At 36.7% G+C, this 24,837-nt stretch overlaps 1 protein-coding gene across 12 annotated transcripts in view; it reads left to right on the top strand.

The window, feature by feature from the left end:
• Positions 1 to 24,837, top strand: part of MBTD1 (mbt domain containing 1) — a 32,670-nt gene that overhangs the window by 3,065 nt on the left and 4,768 nt on the right. For 4 of the 12 annotated variants that reach the window (XM_051634934.1, XM_051634945.1, XM_051634943.1 and 1 more), the window contains 14 exons: positions 3,953 to 4,154; positions 5,272 to 5,411; positions 6,244 to 6,358; positions 6,450 to 6,535; positions 11,955 to 12,072; positions 12,619 to 12,753; positions 13,232 to 13,320; positions 14,618 to 14,852; positions 16,124 to 16,179; positions 16,455 to 16,559; positions 17,369 to 17,516; positions 20,070 to 20,152; positions 20,459 to 20,693; positions 21,317 to 21,394. In XM_051634934.1, the coding sequence (XP_051490894.1) occupies positions 3,953 to 4,154; positions 5,272 to 5,411; positions 6,244 to 6,358; positions 6,450 to 6,535; positions 11,955 to 12,072; positions 12,619 to 12,753; positions 13,232 to 13,320; positions 14,618 to 14,852; positions 16,124 to 16,179; positions 16,455 to 16,559; positions 17,369 to 17,516; positions 20,070 to 20,152; positions 20,459 to 20,693; positions 21,317 to 21,394 (1,825 nt within the window). Of the gene's footprint in view, positions 1 to 3,532; positions 4,155 to 5,271; positions 5,412 to 6,243; positions 6,359 to 6,449; positions 6,536 to 11,954; positions 12,073 to 12,618; positions 12,754 to 13,231; positions 13,321 to 14,617; positions 14,853 to 16,123; positions 16,180 to 16,454; positions 16,560 to 17,368; positions 17,517 to 20,069; positions 20,153 to 20,458; positions 20,694 to 21,316; positions 21,395 to 24,837 lie in introns of all 12 variants that reach the window. The other 8 variants (XM_051634941.1, XM_051634944.1, XM_051634940.1 and 5 more) reach the window with 6 other exon arrangements.

Raw genomic sequence — 24,837 nt, 5'->3', positions numbered from 1 at the left:
GGTAGGCCTTTGTTAAGCTACAGCTGTTGTACTCAAAGCTCTAAATTGCTGCCTTTCTGAATTCAAGCACCAGATTGATTCATTTGTAGCAACAAGCAGTTTGAGAGATTTTAAAGCATTTCTGTGGTTGGGTTGGATCATCCACTTTTGGCCAGGGTGTGCTGGTTGGGAGGCAATGAGTTTTGTTACTTAGTAATGGGGCATTTTCTGTAGCAAATTCTCTCCTTGAGAACACTTTCTCCTAAATTTTGCCAACACTTGAGCAGTCAAAACACTAAAGCAATTTCCTGCGTAAGTATTTGATGTCTAATTAACAATAAACTTTTTGCATTTTGGCCACGCATTGTTCACCCTTTGTGACCAAAGAGTAGTTATTATGTTCAGAGAATGGATGCTGTAATGACCTGACCAAATCCTAGTGTGTGTGTATATAGTAGCATATGTTGAGGGAGTGAGAAACTAGTTATTTTTCATATTTGTTTAAGAGTTGCCTTCCTGCTTTTAGGAAAACCGGTTTCCTTAACTATATTCTTTAATCGTACCATTTGTCTTGTGTAATAGTTAATGAAGAGTATTTCTTAAAAATACATTGTTGCCAAGAATTCACAGGGAGGAGAGGAAGAACAGGAAAGTGGATGTTGGACAGAAGAAGAAAGCAGTTCTTAGGAGTTCCTTTCTCCACCCATCCCCTTCAATAAAGAAAAGTATGCAAGAAACCCCCCAAGCAAATAGTAGTGCAGGCTTATTCTGCAGTCTTGCTTACCCTACACTTTGTGTTGCTCTGTCTAAAAGTCTTCCCAGTTGAGGAACCAGTAATCCCATTAGGAAAATAAGCCTTAAGCAGTATTGCTAAAACTTTGTCCTGTTCTTTGTGCATTGCTTCTGCTTCATGTTCTAGTAGACTCTCAGAGATGGAGTTTGCAAAAGAGTAGGACCTCTAAGTTCTGCAGGAAGGGTTATCAGAAATTTCACATGTTCTTCATTTGTTTCTACAAATATGTTTCAACGTGGGTTGAAAAGAACCTTAGTGGTGTTTATTATCAAACTCGTAATGTTTTGATCTACTTTAGCAGAATTCCAGCATAGGTGTTTGCAAATCATCTTCCCTTATTTCTGTGCACAAAGTACCTTGTATTTTATTGTTGCAGAACTGTGCTTTTTCCCAGCCTCACAAAACATATTTTGAGCAACTTACCCAGAATAATAACTATACATGAACATCCAGATAATAACTGTAAGTGAACATTAAGAGTGTCCTGCATTAATTATCTGGAAAATGTGATCATCTTTTGGAAAAAGCTTGGATAGAAGTGTTCCATAACATCTTTCCATATAGAAAATGTTTTCTTTCTCATCTGTGGATATTTTGGCAAAGAGGGCTTGGCAGTTATTGAGGTTCTAAATGTATGTGATGCAAAAGAAGAACAAAAAAATAAGAGGCAACTGTGCTGTTGTGGTATCTGCAATTGTAATCCTGCACCATGCTTCAACTTGCCTGGAGCAGCCTGTCTTCCTTTGTATGCCACTGCTCTTTCATCCTGCCTCCCACCTCCCATTTCTTCCTTCACCTTCCCTGGGAGTCAGCTGCACCTCTCTTCCTTCTGAGCTGCTATAGCATTTCCAACCTCTGCCAGCAGATACTGGGCAAAGCGGAACTGCCATGTGGGTCTAGAGTTTTCCAGGCTGGAAGTGAAAAGGGATTTCCCAAGACTACCTTGTACTGCAGCCTCCACTAAAGGGTTGAAGTCCTTTATGTGGGATGTGGCCCTAATCTTTGAGTGAAATCAGATCAGCTGATGTATGGAGGATGAGTGAAGGAGAAAGGAGATCCTGCCTGTGGGCTCTGAACCACCACTAATATCTGTCCATAATACTGGAAGGAATTATGGTGGTGTGGTGTTACTGTTGTGGATGGTTGATATAGTATTGCGTTTTATTTCTTGGTGGAGTCTGTGGTAAAGGAAAGTTAAACATTGTGAGATATTAAAGAGTTCATGAAATCTTAAGGAATATGATTAGTCTTCATGTTCTGATCTGTAAATTACTGGCACTGTTCACAGAACACTGTATCCATGGCAACGTTGTGCTCAACTTCTGCCTTATCTACACACACGTGCATACACAAACAAGTAACTGCTCTTGCATGTTGTTGGCTACTAGCATCAGGAATAGTGTGCAGGTGAGACTTGTCACCAGTGCAGGTCAGGACTAGGTTTAGTTCTGCCATGGCTCAGTTTTTCCTCTCATGATTGTGACCATTACCCTGGCTACTTCAGGCAGATGTCAAGTCCTTCAAGGAGTTGTCAAGTGATGCCCTATCTTAAGTTTTTATTTGTTTAAACAGAGTTTCAAATGAGCAATGTGTACATAATTAATGTACCACTGCCTTTTTTTTATTGTTTGTTTGTTGTTGGTTTTTTTTCAGAGCTACTTTAACTGTTTTAAGTTTGTTTACTTTATCCCATAAGCTTTTGTGCTTACTGGTTTTTGTTTAGGTTTATTTTATAAGATGCTAGGACTGGGTCAGCATGGAAATCAGTTTTCCTTTTTAACTGTAAGGAAATCCTGCCATAATAGGATTTAGTCAGATTGCAAAGAAGAATAGAGAATATTATAATAAAGGGATAACGTCGCAGAAAAAGGCGCAGATGAAATCCCACAATAAAGATGTCCAGGCATATACTCTCTAGGAAAGGGATTTGGGAAATTACTGTGATGAAATCTTAAAGCTATTAATCCAAATGCAGTATAAGAAAGAAAAGATCACGTTATTATTTTTCTGTCTACTATGACTTTTAAGTAAAATCAGGTCTTGGAAAAGGAAGTAGAGGCAAAGGCTTGCTTATTATTTTTGTTTCTGTTTTCCTGGCTGTGCTTCAGTCTCCTAACTTGTGTTTCTTTTTTAGAATTTGTCCTCTCTTTATCTGTTATTTCCTCTCAAACTTAAATACTGTTATGGATCAATGGAAATACTTAGAAAATTTTGAATTTTTTTTTGCTTAGTGAGGGCAGCTCATGTAGCACTAGTCTTGTTTCAGTAGAGTTTTTACAGATATTAATAAACTGAAAATTGTCACTGTATTAAAATGCATCTATTGGATGTGCATCAGCAAAAATCATCAGCTAATCTATTTTTTACACCTCTTTAATATATTCTCTGGAGATTGCCTGTTATTTGTTCTTCAAAATTGCGTGGTTTTATTAGCTCTCAGATTTTTAGTTTTAGAAAAAAATATTATGTAACAAGTTTTCTTATATGACAGTGGCAAATTAGTCACCTTTCTATCTTTCTGAATTTATACAGACCCTATTGCCATAGTAACTGAGCTCTTTATAATTGTTAATGTATTAATCCTCAGAACATCCCTGTGAGGCAGAGAGGTATTCCTGCCTCACACGTGAGAAACTGACTCATAGGGAAGCTGAGTGATTTGTCAATAACCCCACATGCCAATGAGAGCAGAGAGATACTCTCATTTTTGTTCCTGTGGAATAAGTGCCCTCTTGGTTGAACTGTCTTTTCTCTGCCCAGCTTTCTCAAATGAATGAATGTTAGTGAAATTGGCTGCAGCTATCTGGAATGTGCTCGTTTGCCTCTAAGATCTGTGTGACTGTCATTCTTCAGCGTATCAGGATTAACGAACTCTGAAGATACCAAGAAAAGAAGGGTATGGATACTACTGTGTATTCTCAGTGGATCATCAGATTTTTCTTCCTGTATATCATGATACCAAAAGTTGTCAAGTTTTGACTCTACTAATACTGATTTAATTGGCAATTTGTGGTTTCTACCTCTATATTCATAGAGCAGTTTATTAGTACATGTACTTTTGAAGGCTGACTTTGACCTTTGAAACTTCTTAAGCTTGACTTTGAAATATTTGCATTGAGAATGCTCTGCTATTCCTTGGGGTTTTTGTTGTTGGTTATTTTATTTTTTTTAAATTTTTAGACAGAACATACTTCACGACCGGAAAGGAAAAGACGTGATTCATTCGGGATGTTTGACGGTTATGATAGTTGTAGTGAGGACACGAGCAGCAGCTCCAGTTCAGAAGAGAGTGAAGAGGAGGTTGCTCCTTTGCCCTCCAGTCTCCCAATTATAAAGAACAATGGGCAGGTCTATACTTACCCAGATGGCAAATCTGGCATGGGTAAGTATGTGGTGCAGGAGTACAAAGAGTTGGATATTTGTTTTTCAGCTTGTGCTGTGAGTTGAGGGTCCTGATTGAAAATGGACCAAAGCAGCTGAGGGCTTGGGGTTTGATTATCTGGGGGAGAGAGGGGAATTGTTTGGGTTTTGCTAAGCAGAAATAAGAGACTTTGAATCCTCCTGTCAGGAAAGAAATGGTGTGGGAACATCTGCAGTCCCATCAAATTTGTGTTGTGTGTATATGTTCATGCATGTGTGTGTTCTGATTTACATTGCTTTTATTCTTTGAGCTTTGAGGAAAGTGTTGGTGTGTTCTCTGTACACTTGGGCTTTTATTCTCTCTACCGTTTCATAATATATTAAAATATATTTGTTGTTGCACTAGGAAAAGTTGATTACTGTTACTATATCACATCTGTCAGTGTATACCTGTTCACTATCTGTGAGCCTGAGTATACTAGAAAAAATAAAAGAAGGTTGCTTTTATTATTGAGGAAAAATATTTTAGCCAAAATAGTTAGTGATTAGTAGAGTTCTCTCTAGGTAGAATCTTGGCATGTTGTTATTGGCATAAGTTGATCACAAACTCTTATTCATCATGGAACAACTTGGGTGATGCTGTCAACCTCTTAAGCACATGATTGCAGTTAGAAGAACATGTTAGCGGGCTGGGGTACTCTGGATATGCTAATTTATGATTCAGAAAAGAGATCTAGCTTTATTTTAGGTTGGAACTATTAAATTCATAGAGGAAATAAAGACTGGCAGGCCCAGCTTCAGAGCAGACATTTCCTTGAGAGGCATGAGAACATAGAAATCTGCTGTAGCTGACTTAGCTGGGTCATTCAGTTCTGCCAGTGGTAAAATGAACTGAGAGCAGAAGGGAGGGACCCTTTCCCCAGTGACCCTGAGGTTCTTTGTGTTTTGCTGACATTGTGGTGGTGGAGTTTGGAGTTCTTTTACGTTATCATTCCATGCGATTCTCTTCAGGGTCAAACCCTAAGAAACAGTTTGGTAGTGCCATCTGTAGAACCTTCCGTATGTTGTCTTTATTCTAGTTTTTTTATTGAGTTCTTTATTATGCTCTTAGCATTTGCCCTTTCCTCTCCCCTGATAAGCTACATGCGAGATGTGTGGAATGGTTGGTGTCCGTGACGCTTTTTACTCTAAAACGAAGCGCTTCTGCAGCGTGTCGTGCTCGAGAAGCTACTCATCCAACTCCAAGAAGGCCAGCATTCTGGCCAGACTTCAGGTAGCGGTACAGACACCCATTTTCTTTCTATACTTGTTATAGTCTGTGTTTGTAAAGCATGTGTGTTTGTAAAACTTGCATGATGTGTTTTAAATTAAGTCCCATTTTTTAACACATTAAAATTTTCACAAGGGATACTGTAAACCAAAACTCTCTATCAGTCAGCAACAAATTACTTTGCTCAGCAGAGGAAATTCCAGAGAATACTGACTCCTCTTTTAATTTCTACTGCAGTGGCCCTTCTGCAAGAAAAAGATCAGGAAAAATCTTCACTCTACATATGTAGTGACTAGAAATTCCATGCCTCTCATACCCAAGATACTTTCTGGCTTTAAAGAGCAGAAAGGTTTATTTAGCATTGTTGTGTTTTGGATTTGAGGGTTTTCTTAGCTATATAGACTTGCAAAGTGAGTTTTAGTTTGTTTACCTAAAGCATTAATCAAACAATCATGAAGTTGTTTGTAATATTCAAGAAAAGAGAAATCAGGAATTATCATTATTTCTCAAGTTAATTGCAACAAATGTCAAGAAATTGCATTGATATAAATTAGATTAAAAGTTCTTCCTTCTGACCTGCTTTTAAAACATCTTTTTTCAGGTAAACAACAGTGAATCTGTAATGCTGTTCAAGTTGGAATAATAGTACAAAAGTCATCTTTTGGACATGCTTTGCTACTGGTTTTCAAATTTTGTAATATTATATGTAGTTTTGTAATACTTAGTCAACTGCCATTCTGTGTTGTTCTAATTTTAGTTAAACACACCATATACTACAGACCTGTAGAAAGTTCCTGATGGTAGTTTGAAGATTTTATTTACTTAGCTGTTTTTGTTTTAGGGTAAACCTCCAACAAAGAAGGCTAAAGTTCTACAAAAACAACCCTTAGTGGCTAAATTAGCAGCATATGCTCAGTACCAAGCAACTTTACAAAACCAGGCAAAGACTAAAGCAGGTAATAGTGTGAAAACAGCTGAAACAAATTCTTGGCAATAGAAGTTTTGTGACTTGTTAGCAACTTCCTAAATAAAATAACTTTGTCTTAGCAGCTGTCCCTGTGGAAGGTTTCAGCTGGGGGAACTACATCAATAGCAATAGCTTTACAGCAGCTCCTGTCACCTGTTTTAAGCATGTAAGTATTTTTCAATATGTGCTGTCTCCTCTTGTGTGTGTGACAGAATCCATGTTAAGTCTTGAATTCATATTTGCAAAACATTTGTGTCCAAATATGTTTCATGGCCTCAGACTATGAAACTTGTCATAGAATGTTACTTTTTAGAGATGTATGTTTGGTTTTATCTGTTCTTTAAAGCCCTTCTGAACACTCGTCAGTTAATCTCATCATACATGTTCTCATAAAGGAAGAAGAAAGTGAAAGGAGGGGTCTTAAACACTGAAGTTCTTTTTCTCACGTTCAAACTGCACAATCACCAAATGCATTACAGAATGTCAAAGTACCCAGGACATGCACTGGTAAAAAAGTTACAAAAGGCTTTTTAGACTGTCAGGATTGCTTGCTTATGTCAAACTGATCTTGTGGATACATATTTGGATTTGGGATTTTATTTTTCCTTAGTCACTCTTCTCCCTGTCAGTCATGCTGCCAGGAGGTGTAGAAATAAAGGAAAATGAAGATTTTTAATAAAGGTTTGTTTCCTTTGTATTAGAGTAAAAATTCCAAACAATAAGTCCTCAGTTATTATAGAATGTTATTAAGGGATGAGGAAAATGTTTAGTGGTATGTTTGTGTTTATTAAATTCCAATTATTAGACCTTGTTTAAAATATTGTCAGGACTTTCTACTAAGTAAAAGCTTTCTGATTAAGTTTGGGTTTTGTTGTTTGTTTGTTTGTTTTTTCATTTGTGAAGCTGAAATGTTCCATCTTCTTACAGAAGTTTTCTTTTACTCAAAATTATCTCATGAAAATTGCAATCGAAACAAATATTTTGTTTCGTGGAAGTTGTCCATAAGGGAGAAGAGACACATTTTCTGTCCAGATCTGGAATTCCTGCTGAGTCCTGTCAACTGATAAATCAGTAGGAGCTGAGGGCTCTTGGCAGTTGGCACTTTATGAATAGCACCCTTTATGCTCAGGAGCCTTAACTGTTGCCCCAACAGAGCCTTGCATTAGTATAGCTTCATGAAGTTGTATTGAATTCCATGTGCTTAAATGAGCATGTTTGCACTTTGCTTTCACAGTTTTGTACATTCTACAATAAGTAATTTCCTGAGTACATATCAAAGGGTATTGTGTGATAGTGTGGGCTGTGCTATTATAACAACAAACACTTCATGGTGTATGGTGTCCCTAATTAGGATACAGCTACAATGATTAGGTCACTTCTAAATTATGCTTTAATGTGCCATATTAAAAGGAGTTTATATCTTCCTTTCTTACTGCTTCATTATGTTGAATGAGAACAGATGCAACACTAATCTTCACATTTTACCTTGAAAATTTCCACAAGCTACATGGCAACAGTGCTACTAAGCCTGAATGTTGTTTCTTTTCTGTCCCTGCTTTCCCTTTTTTATACAAGTAAAACACAACTCCTGCACTCTCCTTTGGAGAGTTCCACTTCTTTGGTGGACATTAGTTAGTGTTCAAGGGTGTGATTTGCATTTAGTTTTACTGTAACTATGTATTGAAAAATATATGATATAAACCTGTAAGAATCTGAAAACACATCAATGCTCTCATTAGAGCCTTCTCTCTCTCCCCCACTCTCTGTTGATAATTAAAAGAAACAATACTCATTTTGTTTCTCTGGAAAGATTGTTGCTGTTTTCTGTGAACTGTATTGCTTTGATTTGTAGAAGTTTGTGTTACTTTGTATCTGTTTACCATCCATATTATGGATTCCATGCACATGTTGTGTGTGTCCACCAGATTGAACATACAAAGCTTGCTCTGTTCAAAACAAAAGTTCTGAATTGACCATGACATATCTACCCTTCAATTTGTTATTAGATAAATTATGTATCTGGTTGTATGGGGTGTATCTGTATGGATATTTGATAGGGAACACTGGGATCAACATTAAAGAAAATTTAAAGGAATTATAAGGTGTGACATTTGGTTTATTGACAATTTTTTTAATAACCTGGCCTACTCCTGTATTTCAAGTGTGATATAATTTTCCCAGATCAGTTATTTTTGCCTGGGGAGATATTTCCTCTTGAATTTAAAACTGTTACATTTTAGAATGAAAACATTTAAATCTCTTAAGTTCTCTCTCTTTGTATGAGAAGAATTAATTGCAGTCTTTTGATGCCCTTAATGTGTCTTTTGTACTTGCTTGTTACCTTCATTGCAGACTTAGTGTTGAGTAACACTAATGAAATTCACTTGAAATTGCAGCTCTGACCACTTGATATATCAGTAAAATCCAGTAGAGAAGCTGTCTTGGTTTGTGTCATACAGGGACCCTGTGACAAAGCCAGAATTGCAGTTTGGGCACCTTGCAGCTTTTTTTTCCTCTGTCAAACGGTGTTAATCAGACACACAGCAGTGACTGATGCGAGGTGTGATTTCTTAATTAAGTGTTTTTAATATTGCCTTATAGTTTAGTAGCATACAGTCTGCTCATTGCCAACCTGTATTCCAGTTTCATTTTCTTATAAACAGTTTTTACTTTTTTCTCTGTTGTTTTTATTAACTCAAACCATTCTTAGAGATGAAAGCAAATACAGTGGTTGGAGTGGCTTGTCAATACTACTTAATGTGCAATTAATAGCAATTATTCTTTTCCACTCTGTTGCTAGTGAGGTGCACATTTTCAGAATTTAAGAATTTTTCAGTCTATCTTCCAGCTGAATTTTATTCTGAGCTGAAGTATTTTCATTCTCTTCGTTTCTTTTGTTATTAAAATAAGTTTGCTCTAAGGTAGCAATTGCAGGTTTTTACACTAGGTGGCAGGAATTAGCTTTGAACTTTTAAACAATTCACACATGATCTTCTCTGGCATTTCCTTTGTGGGGTACTGCTCACGCACAAGATGTCAGCTTAGTATCTTTATGCTTCAGGAAGTGGTAGCATCACTTTCCCATTAGAATCCTGATCCGAGTTTCAAATCTGAAATCATGGCAATGTTGGTGCCATCCAAAACCTTTTGAAGACAATAACTAAACACAGAAGATCTTTGCTCAGCTGGGCACGTGGGGATACCTGGTCTGCAGGTGCTCGTGTCAAACAGCACCTTCCTGATTGCAACTTACCTTGCAGAGAAGGCAGCTGCTGCACACAGATAAACCCTCCCAGGTCATCTCCCGGAGCAGGAAGCCATGAACCAGATCTTCCGTGTTTGGGAGTGACATGAAGTGGATCTCTTCATCATGAGTCTGAAAGGTAAATTTGTTCTTACCTGTAAATGATGGTTCTGCTAGTTCGCACTACGCCAATCCAGACTTGAGTTACCCTTCCAGCCAGCAGATTAATAAGACTTAACAGTGCTTTGTGAGTTTTTCAAAGCACTGTGCAAACATTGATTGGTTAATCAGATGAAGACAGAGACAACATGAAGGGAGATGGCTGGTATAGCCCTGGTTTATCCTGTCTTCCTCCCTTAAGAATATTCATAATGAGTGATAAAGGAGAAGATGGCACAGTATGCCAGGTATACTGGAAGCCATTGCTTCAGGATAGTAGTGGTATCTGGCACTTCAGTAGTCATGCTACATAGGATGGCTCCTTTTTCTGAAGGGTGAGCCATATGGATTGGTGTAGGAGAACTAGCAGAACCAATATTTTCACAGACAAGGACAAATTTAACTTTCTGCTATTTCCCTCTATACCAATCCACATTTTAGAAATACAAATTTGTGATGTTTCCATTACTGGTTGATGTGAGAAGTGCTTTGATACACTTTTCTCTCTGCATCAACTGAATAGATGAGCAGACAGTAAAATACATTTTGGTTAAATGCAGCTAGATTGTGAAATTATTCAGCACTGCTGAATGTTTGGCCTCATCTGTATCTCTATACAAGGCAACAAGATATATATGCCATTTGAAAAGTTTATTTCCCTGATTCAATTCAAAAAGCTCTACATGTCATTTAGAGATGATAGTGAAAGTATAATAGGACTTGATTAAGTAGCTGTTTTTGCCTATTTTTTGTGTGAAAATAAGCCCTCATCTTTCAAATTGTTTTTCTCTCTGTCTGCCAGATGACAGAAAAGAGCTCTGCAGTTTAGACTGGTGTAGATGGGACATAGCAGAACATGAAGAGACCAGGGTACAAGAATAAGAAACTGGCATAACTGATTTTTCCTTTAGTAGTTAACACTAGTTTTGCATTAACTAGCTACTAGTGAAGTGTATCCCTTTTTAAAAGAAGTTTGGCTTTTAGTGCTGCTAGTTGGCTATTGCTGATTGCCAGCAAAATTCCAGTGTCATGTTTTCAAATAATTCAGAATTAATCCAACTTTCTTGTGGCCATCAGCCAAAACTCTGTGAAGTTTAGGGCCATTCCCACTGAGCTGTTAAGTTCTCCGTGTTTGCAAAGACCCTTGGACCTGAGACAGGCTTAGAATACTGTCTGCCCTCAGTGGTACAGAACCAGAGGACTCCTTTGATTGTCCCTGAGGTATCTGGATATTCTCTGAACTGATTAGATTTTATGTTTCTCGGAACAACTTAGAATTTATATGACTCTTCTAAAAAACCCAAATCCAAATCTTTTCCTTCATGGTGGTGTCTAGTTTAAACTAGACTGAGTAATTTTCTGGTGTTTTTTACCAATATCATCTCAGGGGAGTTTGCTTTGAAGGTTTTGGATTCTTCAGCACTGTGCTTTTCTGATACCTCTACAATACCATCTTTGGTTGCTCTGTTCAACAAAACATTCTTTTGAGATAGCAAACTAAGTGTAATTTTTATCTCGTTTCCCCAACTTCTTACTAGTTCATCAAGTTTGTGTTCCTTTCTGGCTTTCATTACGTGCCCCTTGGCCTTCTTTTCTTTCTGCTTACTTGATAGAAAGATTGCTTGCTGGTGATATGAAAACCTGTGAACCAGTGGATGATAAACGCCACCATAATGTAACTGTCAGGATAGATTCAAGAAATAGCTTTTAGACATTTTTTCAGGAGTATTTCTGATTTACAGAACGTAAAGTCTGATGTCTGTGGTACAGGTATGAATTCGAAGTACTATAATTTTTTTGCAAGTTGAATTACAGAGGAATTACACCATTCTCACTAAAATGAGTAGCTTGCACCCAGTTGAAACACAGTAGAATAAAGACGACCTGTGAGTATCTGCAATTTGTGCTTTTGCTTTACAGATTTTTAAGCTTGGAATCCTACAGTTTTTGCAGATAAATATGCATTAATCATTGTATACAATTACAATACCACACATCAGGTTCAAATCAAAACCAAACCAGGTTTTCCTAAAACAACTGTTTTCTAAATACACGCCAGTGTCTTATCTTGTACATCGATTGTTTTGTCTTTTTCAGTCACTTGTAAAACACTAATATAACAAAGCAAAATTACTTTTTGTGGTGAACTGGTGACTTTCTCACCCCTACATTTGAATTATAGGCACCTATGGGGACATGCTGGGGTGATATCTCAGAAGGAGTGCGAGTGGAGGTTCCAAACACTGACTGCAGCCTACCTACCAAAGTCTTCTGGATAGCTGGAATTGTAAAATTAGCAGGTGAATATATTTTAGTTGAAATTATTAAATTGTCTGAAAGGCTCAATGGGCACCTGGTTAGTAGAATGTTGACACTGTTTATGTTATCAGAGCTGTCAGAGTGGGGTTTTTTATGTTGCCTAAGAGTACAGTAAGAATAGTGCAGAATGAGGATATAGGAAATTGTTTAATACCAATAACTAAGCCTTGTTATACAAATCACTTGGTGAAAAGTTAAAAATTCAAGGTCATATAGCTAAGATAGAAAAATCAGATACTGTAGGTAATTAATTTTGTCCTTCTGCATATGTAACTTCTAAGGGTTTATAGTTCAAGAGTTTTAATCAAAAATGGACTTACGTGATGGCACATGCATGTTCATCAGTGTCATCCACCCTGTGCATTAATAACATGCAGAGCTGTGCCATAAGAATAACATTCTGTACAAATTGTATTCTAGAAAATCCAATGTAATACTTTGTGACTGGTAAAGAACTGCTAATACATATTTGATGGTCTTGTTTAATTTTTGTCTTTTTTTTTTTAATGGGACTGCTTTCTTTTCAGGCTACAATGCTCTGCTGAGATACGAAGGCTTTGAAAACGATTCAAGTCTTGACTTCTGGTGCAATGTTTGTGGGTCTGACATCCACCCAGTTGGTTGGTGTGCAACCAGTGGGAAGCCACTAGTCCCTCCTCGAAGTATGTAAATAGTAGCCTTACTGATTGATATTAAAGTGTCTTTTTATTAAACTATGTTTATGGTCCAGATATCAGTCTTTTTTTTTTTTTTTTTTTTACTGTAACAAATCTTTTAGCAGTTATGAATTTTAACTTTTGGAAAACTAAGTACTTGACTGACGCTGAAAGTGTTTCTTGGAGTAGCCCATCTGATGCAACTTAAAGTTTTTAAGATCAAGGTGGAAGCAGTTAGCTGATCAGTGAAGTGAATATGCACTGATTTTATTTATCTTTTGTTATTAAATTCTTTGCCCTGACATACCCTTAGACTTAATCTTGGGAAGCATTCATTCTCTAAAGAGTTTTTTGTCATTATTGTCATCCAGGCCTTTTAACAGTCATCTGGGATTTCTTCTTTACATATTCCAGACTCTAATATTGTCTCTAATGGACACAATAAAAAATCAGTGGCTTATTTTTTCCCCTTCATTTGCAACAGCCATCCAACACAAATACACAAACTGGAAAGCTTTTCTAGTGAAACGACTTACTGGTGCCAAAACACTTCCTCCTGACTTTTCTCAGAAGGTAAGGCTGATGCAATATCAATGATTTACTATAAACAAAAATGCAGCTCAGTGTGAAGAACTGAACTATTTTACTGTGGCACATTGTCTTCTTTTATAGTTAAGAAGATACATTAGTTTCTTCCCTTAAATACAGTTTTCCTTGAAATCTCTGTTCTCCATTTATGTCCACACTTGTCAGCATGTATTTGGAAAACTCTTTCCTCTATCAGAAACAAATTGTCTGTAAAGATTCATTAGTCTATTTTAATTTTTTAAAATACCCTAATTATATAAAAAAAAAGCTAATAAGCTTCCCTGTGATGCATAAGAAAAATGAAAACTTCTTTTTCTAGTTTGGAAATTATTTTTATCATGCACTATTTCAAGAAACTGAGCAAAATGTGTTAATGTACCACATACCTAGATGCAGTAAAGTACATGCTTGTAAATGTTAGTATTTTTCACCTGTTCTGGACTAGATTTTTTGCTGTCTTTAAGTGTGTAGTATATTGTGCTCTGAGTTTACTTACTAATATTGCGAGATGGTGCAAAGGTTTCAGTAGGAATATGAGATTTCTTTGTTGTATTATGCTGCATTTAGTATTTTTTTTTAAAGCAAACAAAAAAACTTTCTGCAGTTCTTCATTTCTATTTTAAAAATAAGTCAGTTGGAAGCCAAATTAAATTGGCAAGATCTCTTTACTTTGAGGAGGTTTTAATGGAAATGGCAAGTGACAGATACTGAATTTTAAACAATTTATTGTCACAAGGCAGAATAATACCTATTTCCATATTCTACCTTTCTTTTTGGTGTATTGTGAAGAAATACATTGGTGAGTGGCCAGCTTTAGTTATGTTGCAGGGGTTTTTCCATGCCTTTTACAATCAAGTATTTTAATCCTACTTTTAATACTGTATTTTGAGTGGATGGCAGTAGAAAAAAAAAAAAACACAAACACAAAACAATCTGTTTTGGTTTTAGTCAAAATTACTTCTCAAGAAAATGTTATCTGTTGTTAACAACTGAACAAGTTTTCATTAAATCAGGGGAAAATTCCTGTAGCCTATGTTAGAATTGTGTTAGGGGCTGTACTTGGTATGATTAAAGGATTGTAGGATCTATTCTACTTAGTTTTCTGAAACATTTCATTTTTTTCCCCCATGTAGAATGAAATAATTTGTGTATTTTTGCAGGTTGATTAACAAGTGCTCGAATTAAAAGTGCATTGTTACTGGGCTTTAATGGCAGAAGAAAGATGACTCAAGAAAACCAGAGTATATTCTTAGAGAGTGTGTTTTTCCCTTGTTCCTTTAAGGTGTCTGAGAGTATGCAGTATCCCTTCAAAACTTCCATGAGAGTAGAAGTTGTTGACAAAACCCACCTCTGTCGGACAAGGGTAGCAGTGGTGGAAAGTGTCATTGGGGGACGGTTAAGATTGGTGTATGAAGAAAGTGAAGACAAAAGTGATGACTTCTGGTGCCATATGTACAGTCCACTCATTCACCATATTGGTTGGTCTCGAAGTATAGGACACAGATTCAAAAGATCTGGTAAGCTGCTTGAGTTTGAGAGTTGCCTCCGTGGGCCGCACTGACTTGGATTAGTCTGACTTCAGCAGTACCTCCCATTACACAAGTAATAAAACTAGCTTGAATAATTTTTACAAATCTGTAATGCAGCCCAGGGGTTTTGCCAACTATATTACATTCAGCATTTTCAGTTAAAAGTATAATTAGTGTCTTTTGCAGCGTTGGAAAAGCCAAAATAAGTTTTAAGTTGATTTGTATTATGTCAGTATCTAGAAGGATTCAACAGTGAACAGTGGGTGACAAACTGTCTAGGAAGGAAAACCTCAAACTGCAACATGCAAGCATGGTGAATGTAATTTCTCATGCTCATACCTGGAATTACACAGTCCTGCTCTACCAGCTCCTAGTTTCTTCATATTTGTCTGTTTTGTACAATACAACATGGACAAGTATCCTGTTATATACTGATGTATTTTTTTACTTGCAAGTTTAAGACTCTTTAGTTTTATCTTGCAAGATTTACATGTTTTAGAGGGCATGAGCTGATAGGCACAGAAGATGAACTGACAGTCTAGTAGATGCTGCACTTTTAAGGCCCTTGTTATCTAAAATACAAAAATGTTTGTAATTTGAAGTATTTAACGTTTCTAATTATAAAAAAGTAAATTTAAAATATTTCTCTGCTAGTGTCCCTTGTCAGAAACAGAATTTCTGTAAAAACATTCCACAAAGCATCCTTTCAGGAAAACCTTCAGTTTCCCTAGTGCTTAAACTTTCACTGAAACAACTGATAATTAAGAGTCGTTAGGTAAATTAAGAACAGTGCTGCTTCCTAGAAATTATGCCTCTAAAAGAGTTCCAGGGATTCCCCTGGGAAAGTAGTATTTAACAGTTGGCTAAAATCAGCTATATATAAGGATTTAAAGTGATTGTGTATAATTATATCAAAAACATATAACTAATTTCCTGTTGTAACAGTAACAAAGTAGTTTAGTGGCCAGTTTTGTGCAAAAGCTTCTGTGTGTGTTTGTATCAATTTTGTGAGACAAGCAAGTGGTCTTGTAATATTGATACTGTTTTTTTCCATAAGTGAGACTGTGTTACAGAGGTACTGTGGGTAGAAGTCAATAGGGAAAATAGATGAATTATGTTATCCAGATTTTTGTGGTAGTCTTATAAACTGTGAGCTTCCTACACTGATGATTACCTGGTACTAGTAAACATATTCAAAAAAGATACTGCCTACTCTGTTAACAAAACTTCTGAATAAAATGTGCTGTTATTCCTTGTAGACATTACAAAGAAACAGGATGGACATTTTGATGCACCCCCACATTTATTTGTGAAGGTGAGTTTGCTGGCAAGAACACTGTGTTCTTAGAGTTGATTGAGGACCTTTAGTTCCCAGTCTTTTTAAAGAAGACCTGAAACTGTATTTAAGTCCTGGAGGTACGTTCCCAGCACAAACATTACTGCTTTTCATTCAAACACTTGCCTAACTTGACCTGCCTGAGAGAGATGATAGAACAGGTATTTCAATCTGTTGCTTTGATGGTGTGGGCATAGGTTTTGTTCCAGGCTTACTAAATTCTTAGCTTGTGGTGCTGTTGTGTGATTCTTTAGGTAAAAGAGGTTGATGCAGCTGGAGAATGGTTTAAAGAAGGAATGAAATTGGAAGCTATAGACCCCTTAAACCTCTCAGCAATATGTGTAGCAACTATTAGAAAGGTAAGAATATAAATGTGTCTTTTAGATGGGGTTCCTTTTTTTCACTCATCTTTATTCAGATTTGAAACAAGCTCAAAACCAAAATAAATGCAGTTCATTCACACAGGGAATTTTTATGGAATATATTCAACTGCTATGAAAAGGAATACATCTGCAAGTTTTTTTGCTTCAATCTCTGGAAATTCAGCCTTACCTTTCAATAGAATATAGTGTGTTTGTGAGATCAATTTGCAGGACAATCTTCTGCTAATGATACCAAATTTTTTGCAACTGTTCAAAAGGAAATCTCATCTTCCTTACTTGGAGAAGTCTAGAAAGACATTGTAAGGATGTGCTTTTTCCCTAGCTTAATTGAAAGGGATCCCATCTATGTGACATCTGTTTTAGAAGAGGAAGGAAATGTAAGAAGTAGCTTAGCAGAACTGCATAACCTTACCAGTGAGGAGTGTGGTTCTGAGTCTTTTTTCTTACTTATGGTGGACAGAATATCATACCAACTAAACAGTAGACAATTATATAGTTCTAGAAGTAGAACTGAAGTTCACAAGAAAAGTAACTAGAGATCAGAAAAAGGAAATGTTCATCTCATAAGTTTGCAGTTAACAAGGGTACATTGCAAAATATTACAAGATCTTGGAGGCAGGTATGAATTGGGGTTCTTTTGGTTTGTTATAATTGAATGTCCTTCTAAGTGTACTGCCATTATTATTGAGTTACTTTTCACTCTTTTGATACATGGCATGCTTTCTTTCTAGCCTTATCACAGAGTTAAAGGTATTTAATGTAAAATTTTGTTTTTCTTTACAAAGGTTTTAGCAGATGGCTATCTTATGATTGGGATTGATGGCTCAGAAGCAGCAGATGGGTCTGATTGGTTTTGTTACCATGCCACTTCCCCTTCTATTTTCCCTGTTGGTTTCTGTGAAATTAACATGATTGAACTAACTCCACCCAGAGGTACATATAGCATTCTGACCACATTTTATTTTGAATAATTTTCAGTGATATTGTATGTGCCATATGCTTTGTTTCTTAATTCAGTCTACAAAATTCATGTCACTTTTTAGGACTTTCAAATCTGAAACAAATATAACAGTGTAACTTGAAAGCAATTTAAACCAGAGATATCAAACTTTTCATTCAGAAAAAAGTCAGAATGAACATCTGATTGTTTATCTGGCTACAATAAAATGTTTTTGGTGTCAGAAATTGATAGCCACTAGTTGAGCAGTATATCCTAAAAGTGAATGACAAGTATGCTAGTCACTAAAAGGACTATTCAGAATATGTCATTGGCTTGGGACATCCTGGCCACCAAAAGGATTAACAAACACTGTGAAGAATCTCAGACTTGGACTAATTCCCATCAATACCAGTTAAATTTTTGAAGAATATGCAGAAACCTGAGCTTTGAGGAAGCAGCCATTAGAGCTGTATGCTGCATAGTCCCTTCTGTGAGAAAAAGCTACCTGTCCCCTAGCACATGTTACTACAGAAGACATGGCCTTCATTTTCCTTTTTATTATCTTGGTCTAGGAACTGATGAGGATTGTAACTAGCTGTGTAACAGCAGATAGTAGTGGTTTTCCGTGGGGTTTTTTCTCCCTTCTCGTTCTTGCAGGCTTCTACTGGTATTTATTGAATTATTTTTCTAGGTAGTAACTGCCAAGACAGTGTACTGCAACATGAAGAAAACAATTTAATGTAATTTTCATTATTGCACACAAATGAACCTGTCATCTTTGAGTATGTGAAAAGTGCAGTTGGACAGAATTACTGTTATTTTTCACACAGCTCATTTAGTGAATATCTTGCCTAGAAATTCATGGCTGTAATCACCCCTCAGAAAAGTGGTGCAAGGAAATGTTTTTGTGGGAAGAAAAAGCATGCATATAATTAGATATCAATTTAGAAATAAATACATTAAATTGATGATACAGAACAGGAAAAAAAAAATCCCTTCTATAATGAAACTTCTCTTCAAATACTACTTACATGATAGTGTGTGAATTTTCTTGTCAGCACACTTGATACTTCCATGTTTTTTGTATCATGGCAACCTTATTCTTTATCTACATGTATATTTTCCCTTCAGTTGAAGTTTTTCATAAGTCCTGTATCACATGTGCAATGATCTAAAAGTCATTTGAAAGAGGAATTAACAGGAGTAAAATACAGCGTGTAATGCACACTAGCATTTTTAATAGGATCAAAGTGATCCAAGCTTCTTAGCTCTTAGAGATGCATTTTGTTTTCCAAATTACAGGCTTGAAAAAGGACAGTTTCCTAATTCTGTGTGCTCTAGCAAGGACCACGTGCACGTCTCGTGTGTGTGTGTGGTGAGAAGTTAAAGGACTTGTGTGCAAATACAGTGGTCTAGCCAGAGGAACTGCATTTTGAAGGAAAGCATTAATATTCAAAACCAATACATTACTACCCTTAACAATTGTTAGCCACCCAGCCACCTCTGCTCATGCAGATACTTCCATATCTAACGAGAGTAATCTTTTCTAAATTACAATTAGCAGTGTAGGTAACTTCAATAAGCTGCTGTGAAGTCATTGGACTCCATAAACTCATTCCTTCTGAGCATCTTCATCTCTTGCTGCAGTTACTAGAATATGAAGATGCTGAAACACTTTAAAGATTGGGATTGCATTTTGGGCTGTGACTTTTAGCTGCCTGAGGAGTCTGGCTCTACAGTGCTGAGCTGTAACTTGCTGGGAGCTCTCTGCTCCCACTAAAATGACATCCAGCTGTGTCCTGTAGCTTCCTGTGCCATGCCCACTGCACTGTGATTTTTTTCAGAATGTCTCTCACTACATAGTGCCACAAAGAAATCTTGTAAACTGTTGTTGCTCCACCTAGAATTTGAGAATTATTGGTATAAGCAGTTGTAGAAGTTGCCCAAAGTGGGAAAACAGTCCTGCACGTTTTATGCATACTCAGTAGATGAACAAGAGGAAGATATATCTGAGTGATTATTTTCTTCCCTTCATAATAGCTTTTAAGATTGGAGGGAAAACATTCCTGTAATTTTCCCTATTAGTGCTATTTTTAGCCTTATTTAAGTTTTAAAATATCCATGCTTGTTCATACCACTCTGTTCCTAACAATTCAAGTGTTTCAATGGTGGAGCTCTTTCCCCCCAGGAAAGATACTGGATGTGCTTAATTGCATGATCAGTTCTGGGTTATCTGTGGGCAGCATTGTAGAGATCAAGGATGTACGTGGACAGAAAGCTTCAAGTAAGAGCAATTAATCTTAACATGAAATGACACTTTCTGTGTTATCCAGAGGTTTACTCATCATCCTTGTTACACACGGGCAGTGTCCAGGGTCCTGTCTTGTTCCTTAGACCAAAGCTCAGAGAGTGGAAGTTTCTGATGTTAATGTTTTGCTTCTTTATTGTCTTTTTAGCTGTAACACAGTGCCAATATGGTATTTTTGTTGTGTTCTTATGCATGAAGTTTGCAGCTGATGTATGAAAATGTTGTTTAAAATTCACAGGTTATGCAAAACTCCCTTTTAAATGGTTTGACTACCTCAGGGAAACTGACTCAATAGCAGCACCTGTAAAGCTCTTCAATAAGGTAATAAACATTATACATGGGTATTTAAACTGGAATTAGTATTATTTTTAAATTTCTGTCTGCACAGTCCATGGAATTGACCTGTTTCAATAAATATATATTTTTAAAGGCAAAAGAGACATTTGAGTAGGTTAAGCTTCAATATATTTGAAATGCTAAGGAAAAACAGAGAGAGGAAACTTCATCCATTTATATTTAGTATTTTCGTACATTAAGTTGACTGAAATATTTGCCTCAATGCTGTGCTTAAGCCATCTTAATTAGCTTGTTTACTGATGTTTCCCTTGTTTGTCTTTGCTTTCCCAGGAAGTTCCAAACCACGGGTTTCATGTTGGAATGAAACTGGAGGCTGTTGATCTGATGGAACCTCGCCTGGTCTGTGTGGCCACAGTAACTCGCATTATCCATCGGCTTCTGAGGATACACTTTGATGGGTGGGAAGATGAATATGATCAGTGGGTGGATTGTGAGTCCCCAGACCTCTACCCAGTGGGATGGTGTCAGCTAACTGGGTATCAACTACAGCCTCCAGCGCCACAATGTGAGTTCCTGGTTTGTATATAATGTAACAGTTCCTTTCTGGTCCTTGCTCACGGGAGGTGATATTCCTAACTTTGTCCTTTGCAAGTCAGGTCACCAGGTATAGCAAAAACAGAAGTAATTTTTGCTAGTATCTAGACGTGTACATAGTCCTAATCTCTTCCACCTTGACTTTTGAAGTACTTTTGGGTGTTTCTGTGGCTACTGACTGCATTTAATGCCAGAAGATGTTTATTTGATCTAAGGAAAAAAACTTGTTACTAGTCAGTTTTGGATAATACTACTGTGAATTCATGTTGCTTTAAGATTGCAAATATCATATGCTTTACACACTGAATTTGATAGAACTCACGTGCATAGTTATTTGTGTGCAGGAGCACTTATGTAAGAAGCTTGTATTTCATTTGGTGCATCAAAATTTGTCTTCTCAAGTCAAGTTATACAGTAATATTTCATAAATGCATTTTGACAACTGTTAGTAACTTAATGGGAGAGTTTTCCCACACTGAAGATATTCTGCTTTTGTTCAGTCCCTGAGGAGATACTCTGTAACTGTGTAGCAGCTTTGACACATTCAAAAGTGTTTCTCCAAAACACTAATTTTGAGTTCTTAATTTTTTGCAGCATCAAGAGATAGCCAGTCAAGTTCATCAAAGCAGAAGAAAAAAGCTAAATCGCAACAGTACAAAGGACATAAGAAAAGTGGGTGACAAAGTATTGTTTGCACTTTCTCTACTGTTCAAAAAGTTTGTGGTCTCTCCCTAATTCCTTTTTCTATTTGGAAATGTTTGTGTGTAACCAGGTGTCGTGCTTAAAGGTGCAGTATGCCATAAAAGGAACCTTTTTGTTCACAATAATCATTTCTTAGAACTTGCAACAGGGTTGGTGTTGCTAATGATCTATATGAATTGTAGGTGGACAACTTTAACCATTTTTTAGTATTCAGACATTGTTTTAATTAAATAATACATTGACTATCTATTTTCTCAGTAACTTGACAATTTTGTAAGGCAGTTACATCTTGAGCCAGGAGCAGTAGCAACATGAGAGCTATTGTACAAGAAATCTATGTGCAGGAGATAAGAACATAGGATGGGCCTTTAGTCTTAAGTGCTACACATTTTTAAATTACATTTAACTCAAAATTTTACAGTGTCTTTGTTATTTTAAAGAACCAAATACATCTGGAGGGGGAGGTTTTTTTCTGCCACATAAGAAAAAATAGATTGTCTTGATAGAAGTAGATGGTCTAGTTCCAGGCAGCCTATATATGTATATTACATTTGGAGTATCAAATCATGATGCTGACTCATTCTCTTGGTGTTTTCTTGGAACCAGTGGAGAGCTGAAGCAAGGGCCAGTGTTTTACACTGCAGACATATGTCCTGGTAGGACAGCCTGGCAGACAATCCAATCAGCAGTTCTGTTGATGCTGGAATTTATTAGTCTGCAAACTTGACTAACAATCTTTAACAGTCCTCAATGTGACATTAGGAGAGTTTTTATTATGTTAAATACTCTTCTAAGCAGGAACACCAGGCCTTTCTTACCAGTTAAATCTGTATCATCTTGACTTCAGTTGTGTTTCCAGGGAATTTGTTGCTCAGAGACTTGAGTTCATCCAAGTATAAAGCTAAAATAAGGCATGATCCCTGATAGTTTTCCCTTCTCTATTAAAAACTCACTTTGAAACATAGAGGCTCTTGGAATCCAAACTATGCTGTTCTGTGTTGGTGATGTGTAGCTGCTTTGCTGCTCAAGTGTGTTTCCAGATGATGAATCCTTATGTAGTCTGTAACTTCTGGGCAGGCTTATCTTCCTAACCATCAGTCAGTTCGGTGACTTCACTATTACTGGCAATTCTATTGTCAGATTTCCAAAAGGCAGTGTGGATTTCTAAGGCCTATCATGTGCCTTTGGCCACTGATCCTAGATAAAGGAATAGAAATGGGAGGAAAGTATTGGCAAAGGGAAAGATTTCATAAAAATCAGGCCTTCAGTGGTGAGGGGAAAGCCCTCTAGGTGAGTCTCTGGCTCATTGTAAAGTCTGCTTAAGTGGACCCATTGCTAGGTTGAGTTGTGTAGTGTGAAGTAACTGTCCCTAAGAAAACTCTTACATAAAGCCTAGAGCAGGGTACTGGAGACAGATGCTGATCTATTTTTAAATAATTCAGTTTCAACCAGAATAACTGTCTGTTTTTTTGTCTTTGGTGCAAGTTCTTGCAACCTCAGGCCTTGCACTGTCTCCTTTCTGCTGTTTGGGGAACTAAACACTGAAATTCAGATCTCGTTCAGAATCTTGCAGCAGTGTTTTTTAAATAGAATTTAGGTACAGAAAACTGCTGGTTTGCTAATATCTGGAGAAAGTTGTGACTGCTGTTGCCTTAAGCTAGGAAAAGATGGCCTTGTCCTTAATTAACTTTGTGTAGGACCTGTTCTTGGATGATTCTGGACTGTCTGAGCATATTTTGCTTAGCAGGCTATGCTACACCATCCTGCTCCTTACTTCATCACACCTAATACCTCTGCAAAAGTTTATTGATCTGTCTCTTATAGTGTGACACAAGCACTGGAAAGAAAATTCCCTTCATCTCTTGCCATAGGAAGGAGATTTGTTCTAGTGGAATTGGTTCTTAATTTCTCACTAACCTGAAGTAAATGTAGGCTTCTGTTCTGGGCTGTTTTTTACTCAATACTAAGAAATCTGTTAATCATCAGAAGGAGATTAAAGAACAAGGTCATGAGAAGTTAGAGTTGGCTGCGTCCTACAAATTTATTCTTAATAGGTTATGGCAACAGAAGTGCTGAGTCACAGGAAATAATACTAAGAAAATGTTTTCTGTAGCCTTTTATTTTTCACCATTTGTAAATAAAAATAAATAGTCTTATTTTGATAAGGATTTCAGTCATATAACTGTATAATGCAGCAGTAATGCTTTCATGGTAATGTAACCACAGCTGGTTAAAAAGAAACTTTATCTTCATTAAGCTAGATTATTTTTAGCACAGAGAGGTGTTACTTCCACCTTTTTCTCATATGTGCTTGCAGAACTCTCCAGTCTGAGTCATTCTGCTGAGTATAATGGTGCAGATTTCTACTGCAGTATTTTATCTCCTTGCTGAGTCCACTGAGAAGCAAGTAGCATGTGTTCAGTGTGAAGTAGAACTGATCACACAGTGAGCTCTGTAAGACTACAGACACTTACTTGTATAACCAGCTGAGCTAACAGTCACTTAGCACTGAATTGCAATAACTTAACAAGCATTCCATCAGCCATGATGTTTTTATTTCTCACCAAAAAAAAAGAGTATGGTAGGAGAATATAAGAGATCTTATTTTAGGACAATTTCTTAATCCATAAAAACAAGTAAATTTGGAGCTGGGAATACAGCTGTTGTTTTTTTGTCCCCTTTCTTTAAAATCTGCAGTGGGCAACATAATGTTAATTTCCCCTTATGTCACTGTGACTTACAGGTAGTTCCTGAGCACAAGTGTAGTCATGAAGACAGAAAAATTTAATACCACCTTGTTACCCTGAAAAAGAAAGCACAAAAGCATGTAGAGGCTGATCATAATACAGATGTTTCCTGGGCTTCTTGTAAGCACCATTTGATACTGTTGGGAAAGCCTTAAACATTTGTTTTGGTGTGAACACCAAAGTAATAAATGAGATCATTTTCTTAAACCCTTTACTATGTCATTGGCTTATTTTAAATGGGAAAACTGTCCAAAATGGGGGCAGAAGTTAAGTAGCATCCTACCTGGCCTAGTCTGCAATAAAGATGGTATTTTTTCTTAGGCTTATTATGTTTCTGTGCAAGCAGCTTGTCATGTTGACAGTAAACCCATTCACTAGCATTTGAATTGTAAATATATGCTTATTTTACAGTTTTATTTTTAGTTTTCTACTTTTATTAAGAATTTTTGTAGCTGTCATGTGTTCTGTGTGCATGCAAAATACCAGATGGACTGAATTATGCCTTGGTCCTTCTGATTGGTTTCTCCCATTCTCAGCCAGCAGCTCCATCATTGCTGCTTGTTTTTTATTCAAAGCCAGGAAGATAAGGTTGCATTTGCTGGATAGTTACTGTGTTACCTCTTAATTTCTCATTGCAAGTGTTAAGGTTTTTATTTAGCACAAGAG

This window comes from Apus apus, chromosome 17 (assembly GCF_020740795.1).
Source record: "Apus apus isolate bApuApu2 chromosome 17, bApuApu2.pri.cur, whole genome shotgun sequence".
Lineage (NCBI taxonomy): Eukaryota > Metazoa > Chordata > Aves > Apodiformes > Apodidae > Apus > Apus apus.
Note: the sequence above shows the minus strand (reverse complement) of the source record. Positions and strands in the feature narration are given on the sequence as shown.